General features: G+C 47.5%; 2 protein-coding genes across 6 annotated transcripts in view; one reads left to right on the forward strand and one right to left on the reverse strand.

Annotated features, from left to right (window-relative positions):
- LOC140201634 (uncharacterized) overlaps positions 1 to 17260 on the forward strand; it is a 40245-nt gene extending 22985 nt beyond the window's left edge. For 4 of the 5 annotated variants that reach the window (XM_072266029.1, XM_072266032.1, XM_072266031.1 and 1 more), the window contains 5 exons: positions 3499 to 3651; positions 4311 to 4562; positions 4815 to 4934; positions 6462 to 6587; positions 16975 to 17260. In XM_072266029.1, the coding sequence (XP_072122130.1) occupies positions 3499 to 3651; positions 4311 to 4562; positions 4815 to 4934; positions 6462 to 6587; positions 16975 to 17000 (677 nt within the window). In that variant the 3' untranslated portion in view covers positions 17001 to 17260. The remainder of the gene's footprint in view (positions 1 to 3498; positions 3652 to 4310; positions 4563 to 4814; positions 4935 to 6461; positions 6588 to 16974) is intronic. The other variant, XM_072266030.1, reaches the window with a different exon arrangement.
- Positions 1 to 21855, reverse strand: part of LOC140201638 (uncharacterized) — a 395760-nt gene that overhangs the window by 250850 nt on the left and 123055 nt on the right. The window lies entirely within an intron of this gene.

Below are 21855 nucleotides of genomic sequence, written 5' to 3' on the forward strand. Positions count from 1 at the left end.
CTGCAACCTTGTCAAGTTTACCCACCAGAGTGAGACCGGAGCCTTGACTTGTCAAGATAAGGAACTGTCTATTGTTGAGTTATAACTGTTTCTGTATCCATGCCTTCGCTAGGTAGGTCCGGTCGTTGCAGTATTTCCTTTGTCTTGCCCAGGAGTCTCTCGTTCTGTCCTGTAGCCTCGGATAGTCCTGTCTCCCAGGACCACGTCATGACTTCGCCTAGTTTCGAAGTCCGAGTCCCAGTCAAGACCCAGGTTCTGGGTTCTTGTCCAGTCTCTGGCTCGGAGTCCGAACCCTAACCTCGTCATGTCCTCGCCTCAAAGCGCCCAAGCCATGAGGAACCCAATCCACGTCCAGTCCTGTAGCCACGTCATGTCCTTGCCTAGTTCTGGGGTCCGAGCCCGAGTCAAGACCCCGGCTCTGGGTCCGTGTTCAGTCTCCGGCTAGGAGTCGAAGCCAAGGCTCCTAGTTCCCAGTTCCTGGTCCTGGACCTGCTTGCCTCGCCAATGTCCTAGCCCAAGTCTATGTTTTTGTCCTAGCTCTCCAGACAAGTCCTGTTCCTAGTACTTCAGTGTCTGTGTCTTGCATTTGGGTCTGCTCCCAGAGCCCCCATTGTGACATAGGATTAAGAAAAATTCTAGGATGTTCTATAGCTCAGTAAGGATTTAAAGGATGATTAGTTAGAGAGCAGATCCTGTTGGGGATCAGCAGGCTTCCTATAACTTGAGGGGGCAGATAGATTGAAATTATAAGAAATATTTCTCCTCGATGATTGCTGAATTGATTTACTGAAAATCACAATTGCTCAAGAGTTGAGGGAACCAGGAGAAGACAAATTGGAAAACATTCATATTCCCAGGGAGAAGGTATTTTCAGCCTTACAGTGCATTTTAGTGGATAAATCCCCAGGGCCTTACGAAGTGCTTCCTGGAACTCAATAGGAAGATACAAAGGAAACAGTGGAGGCCCTTATGGAGATATTTGCTTCATTGTTTCTCACTGTGAAATGATGCCACTGAAGAATGGAATGAGGTCATTGTTGTTCCGCAGTTTAAGAACGATAGAAGTGATAAGCCAAGAAATGACAGACCAGTGAACCTGACGTCAGTTGTGGGGAAGTTAGTGGTGGGCAATCAGAGGGATAGAATGTCCCAGTATTCGGGTAAACAGAGACTGATTAGGAGGTTTTTGCATGGTGTTGTGAGTGCAAAATGGTGCAGTTGAACCTCTTTAGAGATGTTTGTAGAATGACCCAAATTGTAGATGCGGCTCAGGCTGGGAATGTAGTCCATTTAGCAGAACCAACAATAAGACCTCGCATGGTAGGCTGGTCTAGTGGGAAACGTTGTATAAAATCCTGCAGAGACAGTTCGGTTGATGCAAAAAATATGAGGGATATTTGGTGAAGAAAAATATGGAAGGACATAGTTCAATTAGGTCATGTGACAGTGAATCCTTTAATGCCAAATGACTAAGAAAACAATCAAAAGTGAAATTCTGAGGGCAAAGAGAGAGAGTGAGTGAGATGGGTCTGACAGAAAAGGTAAAAGAAAATCCCAAGAGATTTTGCAGCCATATCAGGAGTAAAAGTGTGGTTACTAAGCGAGTAGATACGTCTTCACCTGCAGGACATGGCTGAGATTTTTAATGAATATTTCCCCTTTTTCTCTGAGGAGATGATCATTATTACTCAAGGGGATTAAGTAGAGATGTTTTTGAAACTGCTCACATTTCCAGAAAGGATGATATTTGCAACTTTACAGTGTATTGGTGGATAAATACCCAGGGCCAGAGCGAGTGCTTCCTTGAAATTTGTGGGTGGTGAGAGGAGAAATTGTGGAGTCTGTTGCTGAGATTATTGCCTCATCTTTTGCCACCAGAGAAGTTGCAGAAGACTGGAAGGAAGCTCATGTTTGGTTGTTTGAGAAGAGCATGAAGGTCATGCCCGGGAATGACACACCAGTCAGTGTGAAATCAGTAGTGGGGAAGTTACCTACGGGAGTTCTGAGGGACAGGGTGTACCAGCATTTGACTGGACGAAGTCAGATTAAATAGAGTCAGCACAGCTTTGCTCAAGAAAAGCTTTGCTTGTGGAACAGCAATCAAGCAATTTGAAGAGATGACTGAAAACGTAGATATTAGGGCACGTCAGTGGACGTAGTTTATTTGTAGTTCAGCAAGGCCTTCGGCAAGGTCTTGCAAGGTAGGGTAAACTGGATGGTTAGGAATCCAGTCAAGATTGGTGGATTCAAAATTGGTTTGGAGGACGAAAGCAGAGGGAGGTGGTTGAAGGTTGTGTTTCGGAATGGAGGCTGCTGATGAGCTGTGTTCTGCAGGGATCAGTGTTGGGTTTCCTTCATTACTATTTTGAGAAATGATTCGAATGCCAGTGCACAAGGCTTGATCAGTGGATCTGTGGTTGACACAGAATTAAATGGTACTAATTATAGTGAAGAAGGGTGTTGTGGAATACAGAATGGAGGAGAAAATAAAATCATCGAGGCAAGATAAGGTGCATGGTAACAGTCTTTTCCCCAGGACAGAGGAGTACACAATTAGAGTCTCTGGGTTAAAGGTGAGGGGAGAGAGTTATAAAGGGCAGTGGAGAGTATGTGAAACTATAATGGTTATTAATCTAATATGGATTTATTGAGTATGCCAGCAAGGAAATTAATCTCAGGGTTTTATATGGTGATATATATGTACTTTGATAATAATTGTACTTTGGTCTTTGGTCTTTTCCATAGGGGAAGTGGTTGAGGCAAGTACAAGAGTATCCTTTCAGAAACACTTGGATAGGTACATGGAGGGGGTGGGACTTGGAGAAATACAGTTGTAATGCAGACAATTTGGACAATCTGGATGGTCACCATGGCCAGTGAGGAGTGGTTGGGCCAAGGGGCCTGTATTCTGCTGTATTGTCTAATGTCTCGATGGGCTGAAGGGCATCCATAGGGCACATCCTGCAGTCTCCCGATGACAGGTCCCTGTAGATTGGACATGGCTCTGTATCTATGGACCCAATGCTTCCAGTGATGGTATTCTGTGCGTTGTGAGAGTCAGAGAGCTTAATATCTCACGCAGGTCAATAACTCACCCTGTCGGTGTGTCTGTTTTCCCATGCCCTCCGTTCCCTACACAGATCCCAATCCTTGAGCCCAACTGGACCAACACTCCAGTATCTGTGACCCCTCCCCATCACACTGACCCACTCTGAAACCTACACTCCTTGTCATCTCCACGGTCTCCACTGTCTCCAACACTCCTCCCCGCCTCTGTAAACTACCCCACTTAACCTGCTGCTTTCACATCCCTTGAGAATTCACATATGCTGACAGATTGACAGTGAAGCAGAGCCCATTCTCATGCTGATGCGTGTCCAACTCTGAGCTCGGAGGAACATTAAATCTATCCCCTTTCCTGCTGTTACTAGGAATCACCTTGAGTGAAGTGCACTGGTGTGAGGAAGACTGAGTGAGCACAGGTTCTGTGTTTTACAGTGCAATGTTACGGTCGAGGAGCCATCCATAAAGAGATTGTGAAGGAGCTGAATATCAACGAGTGTGAAGGGCCAAGGATTCCCTGTGTCCTGTTTGTCTACAATGTGTCTCGTGAAATTGAGGGTTTTCGAAATGCCCTGCAGTGGATCACAGGTAGATACCCTTGTCCTCTCCACAGGTGAATGTCATGAAGTCAGTTCGCTTCCGTGGTATCCCCTTCCCATTGGAGACTTCTGCTGACTGCTGGCTCTTCCCTTCCTCTGAGGTACAATAATTATGAATTTGTGTCATCCTAAGATTTGGTTCACAGTAGGAGAGTGGCTCTGCATTGATGTAGCACCTTCCTTATCCTTGCCATGTCCTGTGCTGCCCTGCCACTTAAGCTCACAGTAGTTATCATTGTGATGGGGATGTATAATGGTGCAGAGCAAGCTCCCACAAACAGCTGTGAGGTAATGGACTGTGGATCCTGGTGTAACATTGTCCAGGACACGGGTCGGTTCCCTTCCTCTGTGTGTAAGGTGTTTGGAACTTTCTGTGCCCCTGAGTGGGGAGGGCATTCCTGCAATGGAAGTCCCAGTGGAAAAATGATGCTACTGTTAGTGCTGTACCTCCTGTGGGGAGATGAATGCCAATAGTGGGATGGGAGGGCTGTCTTGTACATAGTCAGCATCAAGTGGACACACACAGGGACAGGAAGGTGGGCACAGCCCCAGGTGGAAGGTGCTGAGCTCAGGGCTGATGTACCCAGTGGGTGGGACACACACCCATACCATAGCAGCACCCAGACACCCTGTTACTCTGTGTTGCAGGAGGCAGAAGAGTGCGGAAGGAAGACATTTGTGCCGTGATTCTGTTGCAGAAATCCCTAGATGTGGGAGAGGGGAAGATAAGGACCGATGCAAGATTATTCCACGAAGGAACTGCAGTTCATCGAGTACTTTGGAGAGAAACCAGCGATATTCTCAAAAGGACGAAAGCTGACTGCCAGTGTCCAAATACGATTCGGGCCATCAGACAGAGTCTCAGTGACAGAACCAGATCCAGAGAACATTCCTCCTCCGGTGGGTAAAACCTGTCTCTCCCTGTCATGCCTCACGTTTTACTGTAACCTTCCTATATGGAATGTGAGGGATGTGATTAATGTGGGTCTTAGGTGGGAAAATGATGGAACCAACTGTAGTCGGTCCGGCAGTGACTGCTGCGGGAGGGAGTGAGGGAGGTAGGTCCATGGTACGAAAAGTCTTTGGGTCCGGAGGTCGATTTAGCAACAATTCCGAGCTTACAGGCTTCTGACTGATGTGTCTGCTTTCCAGTAGGGCAGGGCGGCAATCTGCCGGGCGACGAGACTTCGATGGAGATTGAAAAATTGGATTGTTCGATTTCTTCAGGATGCAACCAAAGGAAGAGAAGCAGGAATTCAGAGAAGAGTAATGGTGAGAATGTAGGCTTGTAAACATGCGTTTGAGGTAGGAGCTGAGAAATAGCAACTCTGCAGAGGCAGTATGTTCCTGTCGAAGTGCAGGGTAAACCTGTCAAGACAAGAGATATTCAAGCTTTGGTCAAGAAAACTATGGAAGGACAAGGTGCAATTAGGTTATTTCCCAGTCAATCCCTTCACATCTAATGACTAAGAATACTATCAAGAGGGAGATCAGGAGGGCAAAGAGAGAGGGTGTGAGATGGATCTAGAAGATAAGGCTAAGGAAAATCTCAAGAAGTTCTGTAGTGATTAGCATAAACTTTACAGTAGCAGCCATGTGTGTTCAACTCCCACCACTGCCCTTAAGGAGTTTGTGCTTTCTCCCCGTGTCTGCAGTAGGTTTCCACTGAGTATTCCAGTTTCTGCTTTTTGCAAAGATTAGTGTCCGTAAGCTGATGGCATGCTATGTTGGCAGTGGAATTATAGTGACACGTACGGGCTGCCCCCAGCTCATCCGTGTGAGGAAAACGAGCATTTCACTGAATGTTTCAATGACTCAGTGTAGATGTAATAAATAAACAGATCTTTAATCTGGCCTGTCACTATTTTAAGATTAAAATGATAACTAAGGAGAAATAGCTCACTTTAGAAACTCAGAAGGTCTGCTTATGTCCTGAGCCGCAGGAACATGTTGGGAGAAAATAACATTTAGCATGCTGACATTCATTAGTTGGGCATTGAGTACGGAACTAGAGCATTATGTTGCCATTGAATATGTCATTGGTGAGGCTGCAATTCGAACATAGTGTAGAGTTTTGGACAAACTTTTATAGGAAAGGTGTGGTTAAATTGGAAATTGGTCAGAGAATTGCAAGACTGTTACCAGTGCTGAGTAATAGGGAGGGTTTTTCCAGTCTCGGTCATTATTCCTTGCAATGCAGGAGGTGGTGATGATATAGAAACATATAAAATCATGGCGTGGCAAGGACAAGTTGGATGCTAACTGTCTTTCCCACACATCAGGAGAGTCCAAAACTTGGGGCATTTGCTTAGGGTGAAGTGGAAAGGTCTAAATAGGACCTGAGGGGCAATTATTTCACCCATACGGTGGTGAGTATATAGACCGAGCTGCCAGAGAAAGTGGGTGCAGCAGGTACATTGGTATTGAGGGATAGATGCATGGAAAGGTATGGTTAGAACGGAAAAGGTTGACTGCAAGAAATTGGGTTTACCTAGCTGGGCATATTAGTCACCGCAGACTCATTGGGCAAATAACCTCTTTACTGGTGTACTAAACGATTAGCTGAATATCCTCATTCTACACCTCCATCGGTCTCCAATTACATGCCCTATGGCAGATGTGTCTAGGGTGGGCATGATGGGAAACTGTCAGAACTGTATCCCAGTCAGTCGGTGACACACCAGGATGGGGGCGTGGGAGGGAGGAAGGGTCAGCTGTAAATCCCCATCGGTTCTAAGGTAACCCCAACACCAACTCCCAGGTTACAGGTTACTGATTGATGTGTGTATTGTGCCCTAGGGTCGAGCGAGGATCCAGAGGGCAGTGAGACTCCCTCATTGTGCACTGAGCAACCAGATCATTTGACATCTTCAACTGGCACACAAGAGAAGGACAAAAAGAGCTCAGAGAAGCTTCAGTGTAACGGTGAGAAGCAAGGATTGGGGCACGACTCATGACATATCAAGGGTGTAGATGTATTAAGTTCCTCTTGTGTACACAGCCGGGATGGTCTGGGAGCCCTGGCTGATGACAGAGATTGAAGTTCCAGTCAAGAGGAGAAGCAAGCATGCATTGTGTTCACAAACAGGAGTTCCGAAGAAGGGTCTCAGTCCGAAGCATTGGCTTTACTCTTTTCCATTGATGCTGCCCGGCCAGCTGAGTTCCTCCATCATTTGGTACATTGTACATTGTTTTTAATTTGGGAACAATTTAACCTCATGATGACTATGAAAATATGAAGAATGCACTTGAGGTAAATCTGGAGGGCAAAGTGAGGGTATGAGATGGATCTGACAGCTAAGATTAAGAAAAATTCTAGGAGGTCCTTTAGCTCAGTAACGATTAAAAGGATGGTTAGTCAGAGAGGAGTTCCTGTTGGGGATCAGCAGGCTGTCTGTAACTTGAGGAGGCAGATAGGTTGAAATTATAAGAAATATTTCTCCTCAATGATTGCTGAACTGATTTACTGAAAATCACAATTGCTCAAGAGATGACAGAAAAAGGTGAAGACAGATTGGGGAACATACATATTCCCAGGGAGAAAGTATTTGTAGTCTTACAGTGATTTCTAGTGGATAAATCCCCTGGGGCTTACTAAGTGCTTCCTGGGACTCGTGGGAGGCTAGAGAGGAAACAGCGGAGGCCCTTATGGAGATATTTGCTTCATCATTTGTCACTGGGAAACGATGCCACTGAAGAATGGAATGAGGGGGATGTTGTTCCGTTGTTTGAGAACGATAGAAGGGATAAGCCAAGGAATGACAGAGTGGTGAATCTGACGACAATTGTGTGGAAGTTAGTGGTGGGCAATCGGAGGGAAAGGATGTCCCAGTATTTGGGTATACAGAGACTGATTAGGAGGAGTTTGCATGGTGTTGTGAGTGGAAAGTTGTGCAGTTGAACCTCTTTAGAGCTGTTTGCAGACTGACCAAAATTATAGATGAGGTTTGGCCTTAGAATGTCATCCATTTAGCAGAACCTACAATGGTAGGTTGGTCTAGTAGGAAACATTGCATGAAATCCTGGAGAGACAGTTCTGTGGATACAAAAATATGAGAGATATACAAGCGTTGTCAAGAAATATATGGAAGGACATAGTTCAATTAGGTCATGTGTCAGAGAATCCTTTAATGCCAAATGACTAAGAAAACAATCAAGAGCAAAATCATGAGGGCAAAGAGAGGGTGTGAGATGGATCGGGCAGAAAGGGTAAAGGAATATCCCAAGCGATTTTGCAGCATATTATGAGTAAAATGTGGTTACTAAGTGAGTAGATCCCTTTAAACATTGGTAGGACTACCTATATCTTGACCTGCAGGACATGGGTGAGATTATTAATGAATATTTCCCTTTTTTCACTGAGGAGATAATAATGATTACTCAAGGGAATTAAGTACAGTTGTTTTGGAGACTGCTCATCCAGAAAGGGTGATATTTGCAACCTTCCAGTGTATTGGTGGATAAATCCCTATTTTGGACCTGACTAGGAATACTATCAGGAGGGCAAAGAGAGAGAGTGTGAGATGTATTTGGCAGATAAAGTTAAGGTAAAACCCAAGAAGTTCTGTCGTGGTTAGCTGAACTTTACAGCGGCAGTCATGTGTGTTCAATTCCCTCTACTGTCATTAAAGAGTTTGTACTATCTCCCCGTGACTGCAGTAGGTTTCCACTGGGTATTCCTGTTTCCCACCACAGTGCAAAAACCTTAGTGTGTCACAATGGTGGGGCATTGGGAGCAAGGGTGGACCCAAATGAAAGACACATCTTGTGAGGGTAATTAAATTGAGTTTATTGTTTGATACCAGGAGAGCAAAGCAGAAGCAGGAATAGCGCACTGGACAAGGACTCAGGACTACAACTAGGCTGGGACTAGGGGTCTGGGCTAGGACTCAGACTTGGACCCCAGAACTAGCGGCGACCTGAAGAGGCTACGGTATGGACTCTGATCCAGAGACAGGGCAAGGACCCAGTACCTGGGTCATGCCCCAGGCACGGACCCCAGAACCAGGCATGCACATGACATGTGCTAGGGAGAGGAGGAACATGGAAAAAACAAAGCTTCTGTCTCCGGAGAGCAGGGAACCATGGACACATACACAGAACACAGAGTCGGGACCCCTCCTTGGGTACAGGACATAGGGCCGGGACTCGCACACAGAACAGATAGCCAGGACTCCTCCTTGGGTACAGGACATAGGGCCGGGACTCATGACTCATGACCCCTCGCGGGGCAACGGCAAGACGGCCTGACTTACCCCACGGAGGCGAGGACAAGACACGACAAGACATGACCCCCCTCAGGGCAACGGCAAGATGGCCTGACTTACCCCACGGAGGCGAAGACAAGACACGACCAACATGAATGAACACCAGACAGTACCTGTCTAGCTCCGGCGATAGAACTAGACCGAGATGCAGTCAAGGGCTGCAGACGAGGACTAGAGGCGAGAGGGGCAGAGAAGGGATTGAGACAGCGGGGTAGGACCACCAGGGCCGGGACTCGACTCGGAACTTAGATGCCGCCAGGACCGGGATTTGACTTGGAGCCTCCGAGTAGTGGCGAGCTCTCGACTCGGCCCGGGAACAGTAAATAGCGGTTCTTGATTCCCTCCAGCGGGTTAACTGACTGACCCACCTCGGTGGAAACTTTGCAGGCTCACTTTCGCGAAGTAACTTGACAAGGTTGCTCCGGTGAGGAAAGGCGAATTACCAGCACTCGCTTCGGGCTGAGACAAGGCTTGCTCCGGCCAGATGACATTGGCACGCCGTGACTTTGGTGACTTTGCTGACGCTCCTGCGCCGAACAGCTGAAAACCGGAGACTATAAACTACCGGTTCAGCCAAGAGTAAATTGCCTCCAATCACCAAGGCCGAGGGACACGGGAAAACAGGGAACCAAAGGGGAACAGGGAGTAAACGGTCCGGATCGTAACATAAACAAAGTAAATTTAAAGAGACCCTGATCCGGACATGACATAGTGTTAGTAGTTAGTGAGCATGCTAATTTGGCACTGGAGGCAGGGCTACCCCCAGCTCATACTGGTACTGTGTTGTTCATTGAGGTAAACAAGTATTTCACTGAATGTTTCAATGATTCAATGCAGATGTAACACATAAAACAAATCTTTAATCTGATCTTTCATTATTTTAAGATTAAAATGGATCCCAAGGAGAATTAGCTCACTTTCGAAGCTAGAAGGTCTGCTTATGTCTTGAGCCGCAGAAACATGTTGAGAGAAAAGAAGCTTTAGCACATTGACATTCATCAGTTGGGCATTAAATACAGAACTAGAGCATTGGGTTGCCCTTGAATAAGTTATTGGCGAGGCTGCAATTGGAACATGGTGTAGAGTTTTGGTCACCCTTTGATATGAAAGATGTAGTGAAACCGCAAATTGGGCAGAGAATTGCAAGGCTGTTACCACTGCTGAGTTTTCCACTCTAGGTGATTATTTCTTGTAATGTAGGAAGTGATGATAATGTAGAAATATATAAAATCATGGTGTGGCAAGGATGAGGTGGATGTCTTTCCACAGTTCAGGAGAGCCCAAAGCTTGGGGCATATGTTTAGGGTGAAGAGGAAGGATCTAAATAGGACATGAGGGGCAATTCTTTCACCCATGGGGTGGTGAGTTTCTAGACCGAGCTCCCAGAGAAAGTGGGAGCAGCAAGTATAATGGTATCATTGAAGGGACACTGTATGGAAAGGCAGGGTTAGAATGGATAAAGTTGACCACAGAAATTGGGATTATCCAGCTGGGCAGAGAGATCATTACAGACACATTGGAATGAATGTCCTAAATCCTGCTGTATCAAGTGCTCGGCTGAATGGCCTGCATTATGTACATTCCTCTGTCTCCGAATGACTTAACCTATGTCCTTGGGTGTGGCCTCATAATTAGAATCCCAATTGCTTCCAGGGAGGGGATTCTGTGGAATGTGAGTTGAACTGAAGTTCTAACCCTCTTCTGCGAGGTCCATGCCTCATCTGTAGCTTTATCAGTTTCACCTCTGACCCCTACAGCCTTTAAACCCTTAAGAAACCGCCCCGCCCCCACCCCCGCAACCCATACACTCCTGCCCATCTCTTTGACTCCTAACCGCTCCCTGCCACTGCGAACCACAGCTAACTTTTTGCTTTCACAACCTTCTCTTTGGTAGGGTGTCCATCTCTGAGCTCAGAGGAACATTAAATCACCTCCCTTCCTTTCCGTTATGGAGAATCACCCTTAGTGAACTGTGCCTGGTGTGGGACAGGCTGAGCGAACACAGGTTCTGTATTTTACAATGCAATGTTACAATCGAGGAGACGTCCATGAGAAGGTTCTGAAGGAATCAGTGATATTCTCAAATGAACTTCAGCTGACTATCGGTGCCCAAATGAAATGTTGGCCATCAGACAACCTCAGTGATAGAACCAGATCCAGAAGATGTTTGTTTCCCGAAGGGAAAACCTGCCTCTCCCTGTCATGCCTCATATTTCAATGTAACCTTCCCACCTGGAATGTGAGGGTCATGTCCAATGTGTGTCTTGGCTGGGAAAATGATGGAACTGTAGCTGGTCAGTCAGTGGCTGTTGCAGGGGAGAGTGAGGGATGGAGTTTCACAGTACAAAACTTCCTTGGGTGCTGAAGTCAATTTAGCAACAATTCCCAGTTTACGTGCTTCGGAATGATGTGTGTGCTTTTCAGGAGGGCAGAGCGAGACTTTGGTGGTGAGTGAACAATTGGATTCTTGGAAGTGCATGCGGCTGGGTGATCTGGAAGACCGTGTGAGGAATCTGGAGCAGCAGCTGGATGACCTTCCACTCATAAGGGAGAATGAGGCAGTCACAGATGAGAGCTACAGGGAGGTAGTCACACCTAGACTGCAGGAATCAGGTCATTGGGTGACAGTCAGAGGGGGAAGACGAAGGTGAATAGACAGTAAGTGCAGAGCACCCCTGTAGCCATTCCCCTGAATAAGAAGTTTACCGTCCTGGATACTGATGGCGGGGAGGACCGACCAGGGGTTAGCCACGGTGGCAGCGCCGCCGGCACTGAGTCTGACCCTGTGGTGCAGAAGGGTGGGACGGAGAAGAGGAGAGCTGCCATCATTGGAGACTCTATAGTCAGGGGAGCAGACAGGAGATTTTGTGGACGTGAGACGGACACCCACATGGTGTGTTGCCTCCCGGGTGCCAGCGTCGGGGGTATCTGACTGGTTGCACAACATCCTGGTATGAGAAGGAAAGCAACCAGAAGACGTGATACATTTTGGTACCAACGACGTAGGCAGGAAGAGGGATAAGGTCCTGAAGTGTGAGTTTCGGGAACTAGGCAGAAGGCTGAAGAACAGGACCTCAAGGGTGGCGTTCTCAGGTCTGCTGCCAGTGCTAAATGATACTGATGGTAAGAACTGGAGGAGATGGCAGTTGAATGCATGGCTAAGGAGTTGGTGCAGGGGGCAGTGTTTGAGATTTTTGGATCATTGGGATCTCTTCTGGGGAAGGTGGGACCTGTACAGATTGGATGGGTTGCACCTGAACTTGAGGGTGAGCAATATCCTTGCAGGTAGGTTTGCTAGCATGGTTCGGGAGGGTTTAAACTAATTTGCAAGGGGGATGGGACCCAAAGTGATAGAGCAGTGGAAGAAGTGCATGGAGTAAAGCCAGATCTAACATATAGAGAGGCTTTGAGGAAAGAGAAGCAGAATAAAGGGTGTAAAGGTAGTAAGGTCGAAGGGCTAAAGCGCGTATACTTCAGTGCAAGAAGAATCAGGAACAAAGGTGATGAACTGAGAGCTTGCATATGTACATGGAATTATGATGTAGTGACCATTACAGAAGCTTGGCTGGCACCAGGGCAGGAATGGATTCTCAATGTTCCTGGATTTCAGTGTTCTAAAAGGGATAGAGAGGAGAGAAAGTGGGAGGTGGGGTGGCATTACTGATCAGGGATAGTATTACAGCTACAGAAATGGTGGGTAGCGTAGCAGGATCCATTTTTGCGTCGGTATGGAAGTCAGGAACAGGAAGGGAGCAGTTACTCTGTTGGGGGCAATCTATAGGCCCCCTGGTAGCAGCAGTTATACCAAGGAGCAGATTTTAGAAAGTTGCAAAAATTACAGGGTTGTTATCATGGGTGACTTTAAATACCCTAATATTGATTGGCTCCTGATTATTTCCAAGGCTTTAGATGGGGCAGAGTTTGTTAAGCGTGTCCAGGACGGATTCCTGTCACAGTATGTTGACCGGCCAACTAGGGGGAATGACATACTAGATATAGTACTAGGTAATGAAACGGGTCAGGTCACAGACCTCTCGGTGGGTGAGTATCTGGGGGACAGTGACCACCGCTCCCTGGCCTTTAGCATTATCATGGAAAAGGATAGAATCAGAGAGGACAGGAAAATTTTTAATTGGGGAAGGACAAATTATGAGGCTATAAGGCTAGAACTTGCGGGTGTGAATTGGGATGATGTTTTTGCAGGGAAATGTACTATGGACATGTGGTCAATGTTTAGAGATCTCTTGCAGGATATTAGGGATAAACTTGTCCCGGTGAGGAAGATAAAGAATGGAAGGGTGAAGGAACCATGGGTGACAAGTGAGGTGGAAAATCTAGTCAGGTGGAAGAAGGCAGCATACATGAGGTTTAGGAAGCAAGGATCAGATGGGTCTATTGAGGAATATAGGGTAGCAAGAAAGGAGCTGAAGAAGGGGCTGAGGAGAGAAAGAAGGGGGCATGAGAAGGCTTTGGTGAGTAGGGTAAAGGAAAACCCCGAGGTATTCTTCAATTATGTGAAGAACAAAAGGATGACAGGAGTGAAGGTAGGACCGATTAGAGATAAAGGTGGGAAGATGTGCCTGGATGCTGTGGAAGTGAGCGTGGTCCCCAATGAACACTTCACTTCAGTATTCACCAATGAGAGGGAACTTGATGATGGTGAGGACAATATGAGTGAGGTTGATGCTCTGGAGCATATTGATATTAAGGGAGAGGAGGTGCAAAATACATTAGGATGGATAAGTCCCCGGGGCCTGACAGAATATTCCCCAGGCTGCTCCAAGAGTCGAAGGAAGAGATTGCTGAATCTCTGGCTAGGATCTTTATGTCCTCGTTGTCCACGGGAATGGTACCGGAGGATTGGAGGGAGGCGAATGTCGTCCTCTTGTTCAAAAAAGATAGTAGGGATAGTCCAGGTAATTATCAACCACTGAGCCTTACGTCTGTGGTGGGAAAGCTGTTGGAAAAGATTCTTAGAGATAGGATCTATAGGCATTTAGAGAATCATGGTCTGATCAGGGACAGTCAGCATGTCTTTGTGAAGGGCAGATCGTCTCTAAAAAGCCTGATGGAATTATTTGAGGAGGTGACCAGACGTATAGATGAGGGTAGCGCAGTAGATGTGACCTACATGGATTTTAGTAAGGCATTTGACAAGCATCCACATGGTAGGCTTATTCATAAAGTCAGAAGGAATGGGATCCAGGGAAGTTTGGCCAGGTGGATTCAGAATTGGCTTGCCTGCAGAAAGCAAAGGGTCATGGTGGAGGGGGTACATTCGGATTGGAGGGTTGTGACTACTGGTGTCCCACAAGGACCAGTTCTGGGACTCTACTTTTCGTGATTTTTATTAACGACCTGGATGTGGGGGTGGAAGGGTGGGTTGGCAAGTTTGCAGACAACGCAAAGTTTGGTGGTGTTGTGGATAGTGTAGGGGATTTTCAAAGATTGCAGAGAGACATTGATAGGATGCAGAAGTGGGCTGAGAAGTAGCAGATGGAGTTCAACCTGGAGAAGTGTGAGGTGGTACTCTTTGGACAGACAAACCCCAAGGCAAAGTACAAAGTAAATGGCAGGATACTTGGTAGTGTGGATGAGCAGACGGATCTGGGCATACATGCCTACAGATCCCTGAAAGTTGTCTCACAGGTAGATAGGGTAGTTAAGAAAGCTTATGGGGTGTTAGCTTTCATGATTCGAGGGATAGAGTTTAAGAGTCGCACCGTAACGATGCAGCTCTATAAAACTCTGATTAGGCCACATTTAGAGTACTGTGTCCAGTTCTGGTCGCCTCACTCTTGGAAGGATGTGGAAGCATTGGAAAGGGTACAGAGTAGAATTACCAGGATGCTGCCTGGTTTAGAGAGTATGGGTTGTGATCAGAGATTAAGGGAGCTAGGGCTTTACTCTCTGGAGAGAAGAAGGATGAGAGGAGGCATGATAGGGGTATACAAGATATTAAGAGGAATAGATAGAGTGGATAGCCAGCGCCTCTTCCCCAGGGCGCCACTGCTCAATACAAGAGGACATGGCTTTAAGGTAAAGTTCTAGGGGGATATTAGAGGAAAGTTTTTTACTCAGAGAGTGGTTGGTGTGTAGAATGCACTGCCTGAGTAGGTGGTGGAGGCAGATACACTAGTGAAATTTAGGAGACTTCTGGACAGGTATATGGAGGAATTTAATGTGGGGGGTTATATGGGAGGCAGTGTTTGATGGTTGGCACAACATTGTGGGCCAAAGGGCCTGTACTGTGCTGCACTGTAATATTCTGTGCTCTATGAAGAGGAGGGTAAACCTGACAAGATGAGAGATATTCAAGTTTGGTCAAGGAAAATATGGAAGGACAAGGTAAAATCAGGAGGCAAAGAGTGAGAGTGTGAGATGGATTTGGCCGATAAGATTAAGATAAAACCCAAGAAGTTCTATAGTGTTTAGCATAAACTTTACAGGGGCAGCCATGTGTGTTTAATGCCTTCTGTTGTCTTTAAGAAGTCTGTACTCTCTCCCTGCGACTGCAGTGGGTTTCCATTGGGCATTCTAGATTCCTGCCACAGTGCTAAAGCTTAGTGTTAGTAACTTGTGAGCTTGCTACGTTGGCACTGAAAGCAGGGTGACACTTACGGCTGCCTCCAGCTCATCCTTGTACTGTGTTGTTCATCAAGACACACGAGCATTTCACTGAATGTTTCAGTGATTCAATGTAGATGTAACACAAAAACAAATCTTTAATCTGATCTGTCACTATCTTAAGATTAAAATAATAACTAAGGAGAAATAGCTCACTTCAGAAGCTAAGAAAGTCTGTTTATGTCCTGAGCTGCAGGAACATGTTGGGAGTGTAATTGGACAGAGTATGAGTACACAGTTCATTGAAAGGAGCATCACAGATAGAGATGGTGTTGAAAGGGGCTTTTAGCATGCTGGCCTGCATCAGTCAGTGCGCTGAGTATGGGGATTGGGCACGTGATGCTGAATTTCTCTCTGTCAATGGTAAGGCTGCATTAGAAGTACTGTGTGGAGCTTAGGTCACTTTATTATAGAAAAGGTTTGCTCAGACTGGAAAGAATGCAGTGAAGCTTTACAAGAATATTGCCAAGCCTGAAAGTTAATAGCAAGAGGTTGAACAGGCAAAGATTCCTTGGAACTTAATGGTATATAATGGAAGATATATACAGTCGTATATAAAATCACAAGAGGGTAAAGGTGGCCACAGCCTTTTCCCAGGGCAGGAGAGTCCAGATGTTCTCCAGTTGTTGGCCACTGCTGCTCATCTACCTGTATCTTCAGTGACTCAGTCCCACATTCTGCACTGGGCAGGGTTCAATGGTGTTTAGAGCAGGGAATCGGAACAATTATCCTCACTGGTTAATGGTGGTGTTTCTGTGCAACACCAGCTTTCTCCCACCCCTGTCCATCACACCCCTCACTATGCTTCTAATTCCTCCATAATCTGATTATCGAGCCATTCCCGGTGGGGTTGAGGTTAGTTCCACCTTCTCTCTCTCTCTCTGTGGGAGAAGTTTCCCCTGAGTTCTCTCTGATCTCTCAGTGAATACCCTGTATTAATGACCCTGTGTCCAGTTCCAGACACAAGTGGAGGTATCTTCTCCCCATCAAACATGTCTGTAACCTTCTGTCCCACAGGACAACCCTGAGACTTCCCTTTCCCAGCCAGTGCTGTGATTCTGATCTGTGACTATTTAGTGTGAACCTTTAATTCACCACGGTGACCAGAACCATGTGTAGTCTCTCAAGGATTGCCTGAACAATGCTCTTTACAAAGTCGACATATCCCTCCACTTTCCATTCTGTCCCACTGGTCAGGATCCGAGGGTTCTGCTGACTTCTGTGTGACGTTATTAATCTCCGTCGGTGTCGGTGTCACTGAGCACAGCTGGTCCAGTGGGCAGGCTTGGAGTGGGGAAGTGTGTATCATCTCTGTCTTTTCACACGGTGCAGTGTTCCTGCACTGTGCTCCCACTCCTGCAGGGAGGAATGTCAGTTAGTGTACAACTGATAGAGATCGTCTGTATTTCCTGTTGCAGGAAGTCCTGCAGGAGGAGGCCAGTGATCACCTGACACACCCACCGTCTGGGGAATCTGCTGCCTGGACCCAGCCTGAAAACCTGCTGCTACCCTCGTCTGCCCTGACCTGCTCTGAACACATCACTGAATACAACTCATCTGATTCTGAGAAGCTCTGACTCCAGAAACAAACTGGAGACCCTCATCCTGAACCAATGGTGTTTGATCACAATTATTGCACTGAAAATGTCTTGTGTTGCCTGCTCAGACCCTCTGTCTGCCCCACTGATGGTCAATAAAAGAGTGATAGTGATGTGACTCCTGTGATGTGTACTACCCTCTGAAAGTGATGAAAATTACCCTGAACAACCCATCTGCTGATGATCAGCCAACATGGCGAGTGGGGGAGTGGGGAGAGGGGAACATAGACAAAATGCTGGCCAAACTCATCAGATGAGGCAGCATCATCAATGGATTTAATCAGTCGGGTTCTGGGAAAGACCCATCATCAGGAATGGGAAGGAAGAGGGCAGATCCAGAATAAGGAGGTGGACAGGGGGAGGAGTAAACCAAATGTGTTTTCGGGACACGACTTTAACTTCATTGATGGCATGGAAGATTCCACAGTCCAAGTTCACGCCAGTAACATGCCCAGACTTTTTCTCCACGACATTGTTGACTGCATTGATGTAGCTTCCCTCACCCATGCTGATCTCATCAATTTCAGAAACCTTGCCTCCAGCTTCCACCCTGTCCTGAAAATAACTTGGCCCATCTGCAACACCTCCCTTCCCTTTTTTCAGACACCGTGTTTGATGGTCTTGTTCTGTGAGGTTTCTCTTCAAATGGGTTCCAGGGTGTTTCTTTGTTTTGTGGCTGCCTGCAGGCTGATAACTCTCAAAGTTGTAAATAATATACGTAAGGCCCTGGTTAGGGTTTCACTGCTATACTGTGAGGTATTTTATTTCATTAGTTTTCTACAAAAGCAATGTGTGCTGCTAGTAAGAGTATTCTGGCTTTGGCTAAAGATAAGGAGCTATGTTGTCCAACTAACGAATCTTATGTCAGACCATCAGGATTGTCTTGGCATATGTGGTAACTTTCTGCCCTTGGGAGGCAAGACAGCTGGGCGGGATGAGATTTCTGAAGGACAGTTAGTCTAGTTTGGAGTCCTTTGGTAGGAGGTGTGCAGAGAAGAGCATCAGGGAAGACACCTGGAGGATTCCACCTAATGCAAGGGCTGTTTTATGAGTCAAAGGATTCCAAGAAGGGAAATTCCACTTGTGGTGGGCGATGGGAACTCAGCGCCATAAGTAAAGTGATACACACAGTTACTACAGAAACCAGCTCCAATGCTGATGTGCACATTTTGTCTGGTTTAACTGTAATAGGCCCCTTTTCCCCCTTTTTGTGTTAACTGTTCGATATAGTTGGAAACTGGTAAATTTACTTTCTTTGTAATTTTATACTAGTGTACGATCTGTCATTCATTGGCGACCGATAATTGTGTATGGGTAGTTTTTCTACAGCAAACAACATCCTTATTTAATGCTCAGTTATATTGGCTCATATATGTCCAGGGGAAATCCCACCCAGCACCTGCCTCAACGCTTCCCACTGGGTCGGTTGCTGCACCCCTGCCACCCGAATCAATCCCAAACATCATCAGCCAGCACACACAGTACGTTTTACCAAGCACACTTTATAGATATTACTAAGTCTATGAAATTAATATAGATTCGATACAGAAAAGGAAATAATGGGGGAAAAAGCGCCAGACTTATTAATGTCCAAGTTCTTCGTGCACAACCGTTGGAGCTCAATAAATTCCTGGCGACCACCCGGATCATGTCGACTCACGGCTCGGGACCACCCGGAGTGATCGACCGGAGCCTTTCGCACATCCGCCGTCCTCTCCGTCTCTCCTCCGACTCCCCGCCAAAAACCCCGTCCACAGTCATATGAGACAGCATTATCACCCGAAAAAAAGATAACATGAATACCCATTGGCTAATAGCACCCTGCTATCTGTATTAACCCAAGCAAATGTCTAGCTAGAGACTTCCTCAGCATTTAACATAACAAAGAAGCATTCCCGAGTATAACATAAAAAAGCCATTTTAACTTTAACATACAAAAAAAAAGACCCCGTACACTCTCCCCCACCCACCACCAAATAAAAGTCATGCCCTCATGACGTTAACAGGGTTCACCAGTGCTCCTTGTAAGACACAAAACCCAACCCAGGTGCATAAAGCAGTGCCATAACTTCCCAGGGCAGTAGAGATCACACCCTGTTCTCCCGGCGTTGTATAAGTCAACCTCTCCGCGGGGTGCCTACTCCTCTGAGATCTCTGTACTTCCTCTGCTGACTCTTCCGGTTCGGACACCCCAGGTGACACCCCAGGCCAACCTGTCGGACCCTCACCCTAACGGGGACCCCTCGGCACCTGCGAGACCTCTGCCTCAGGTTCTGGCTCCACCCTCTCCTCCCCCAATCCCGGCTGTATTACAGGAGGCTCTGCAACACCCTCCCTCCTCTCCCCTAACTCAGTGAGGGAAGGGCCAGGAGCCTCTTCTCCCGGCACCGGGGAATCAGCGAATGGAAATAGGTACCACATGTCCGAATCATCGTCTTCCGATGACGTATCCCTTTTCGAGGTGGGGACCGGCCCCGTCTCTTTCGCAGCGGGCTCTTCCCTCGCAGAGTCCTCGTACTAGCCGTAAACTCCCATTCGGGCTCTGGGTCTACCTTCACCTCGCGACCCAAAGGCAACAGGTGGTTCCGATGGAATACCTTGACGGGCCCCTTCCCATTTTCGGGTCTCACCCGGTAAACAGGGAGATTCGGCATCTGACTCTCCACCACATAGGGGGTTGCTGCCCAACAATCCGCCAACTTGTGTTTACCAGGTAGTCCTAAATTCCGGATAAGGACTCCATCTCCCGGCAATAGCCGGACGAACTTTACTTTCTGATCATACCTCTTCTTATTCCGCTGATTCTGCTTGGTGGCCGCCGCCTCAGCCAACTCGTACGCCCTTCTCAACTCTCTCCTCATATCGGACACGTACTTCAGATATGGCTTCGAAGGTATTTCACCCGCTTCAGTCCCAAAACACAGATCAATGGGCAACGTCGCTTCCCGTCATTGCGAGTACAATTGTAACAGTGAACAAAATGACCGATGTGCTAACTCCACTTATTTTTCTGTCTGATCTCCAAAGTGCCGAGCATGTCCAGCAAGGTCCGGTTAAACCTCTCGGGCTGAGGATCACCCTGCGGGTGATCGGGGGTGGTTCTGGATTTCTCAACCCCAAGCATACCCGGTAATTCATGGATAAACCTGCTCTCGAAGTCCCGTCCCTGATCACTATGGATCCGCCGGGGAAGGCCATAATAGACAAAGTACTTCTCCCATAACACCTTCGCCACTGTAGTCGCTTTCTGGCCCTTAGTAGGAAAAGCCTGCGCATATCTAGTGTAGTAATCCGTGAGGACCAGGACATTGGCGGTGTTGCTGGTGTCTGGCTCAATAGACAGGAAATCCATACACACCAGGTCCATGGGTCCCGCACTCTGCAAATGGGACAACGGCGCCGCCTGCGCAGGCAAGGTCTTCCTCCTGTCGCAACGGCTACAGGTCTTATAGTATTCTTCCACCTACCCCCTCATCCGGGGCCAGTAAAACCAGTCCTTGAGTAATCCATAGGTCTTCTCTACCCCTAAGTGCCCTAAATCATCATGTAGTGCCTGGAGCACAGTCTTCCGATACTTCTGAGGCATGACCAGCTGCCAGCGCCTGGGGTAGTCCGGGGACGACGTGACCGGGTACAAGACGTGGTTCTTCAGCTTCAACCGAGGCCACTCTTTCAGTAGTAGGGGAACGGAGGCATGCTTCGCCTTCTCCACCTGGGCCATATCACCCTGTCTAACCACGTACCAGATAGTGCTAATGCTCGGGTCATCACGCTGAGCTGCCCCACTTCCTGGGGGCTCAACTCCGGCAGCTGCCTGTTCCTCAGAGCAGTCACATTACAGTAAACAGTGGGTAGCGCGTCATCGTCAAACCCCAATTCATCCACTGCCCGATGCGTCTCCATCGGGGCTCCTGCTTCCCCCTCGCTCCCAACTTGACACATGGCCTTCACTCCCGGAGCAGGGACACTCTTCCACTCCTCAGCCGTGCCCGACACGTCATGCGCCCGAAGGGATAGAGCATCTGCATCGATGTGCCGACTCCCCGGCCGGTACTTCAGGCTGAACTCATACGCAGACAAGGCCGCTAACCACCGGTGCCTGTGTCTGCGCTCTTTTTAGAGATTGGAACGCCTCTTCACATTGAGCATCCCAGCTCGATCCAAAAGGCTCCCCCGGGTTCAATTATCCTCCTACCTCCGGCCCTCGGTCTCTCTTCCTCACAGGTGGATAACCACACAACAGCTGGCTTAATGGGTGACTCATTTTCGCATATCCTTTCACGAATCGCCGGTAATACCCAGAAAACCCCCCAAAACGAGCGTAAGGCGCTCACCTTCTAGGGTCTCGGCCAGGTTGGTTACTGCGGCTATCTTACCCGGATCAGTGGCCACTCCAAGTCGCGAGATTATGTGCCCGACATAGCTGACCGACGTCTTACAGAACTGACATTTATCCAGGGAAAGTTTTAACCCTCCCTCCTTCAGCCGACTCAGCACCTTCAGCAGCCGCTGCTCATGTTCCTCCAACGGAGATCCAAACACTATCAGGTCGTCCAGGTACACCAGTACCTCTAGCAGGTTTATATCCCCCACTGTCCGCTCCATGAGCTGCTGGAAGGTGGCTGGGGTCCCCGATATGCCTTGGGGCATTCGTTCGAACTGGAAAAATCCCAGGGGGCAGATAAAGGCCGTCTTCTCTTT

Source organism: Mobula birostris, chromosome 8 (assembly GCF_030028105.1).
Source record: "Mobula birostris isolate sMobBir1 chromosome 8, sMobBir1.hap1, whole genome shotgun sequence".
Lineage (NCBI taxonomy): Eukaryota > Metazoa > Chordata > Chondrichthyes > Myliobatiformes > Myliobatidae > Mobula > Mobula birostris.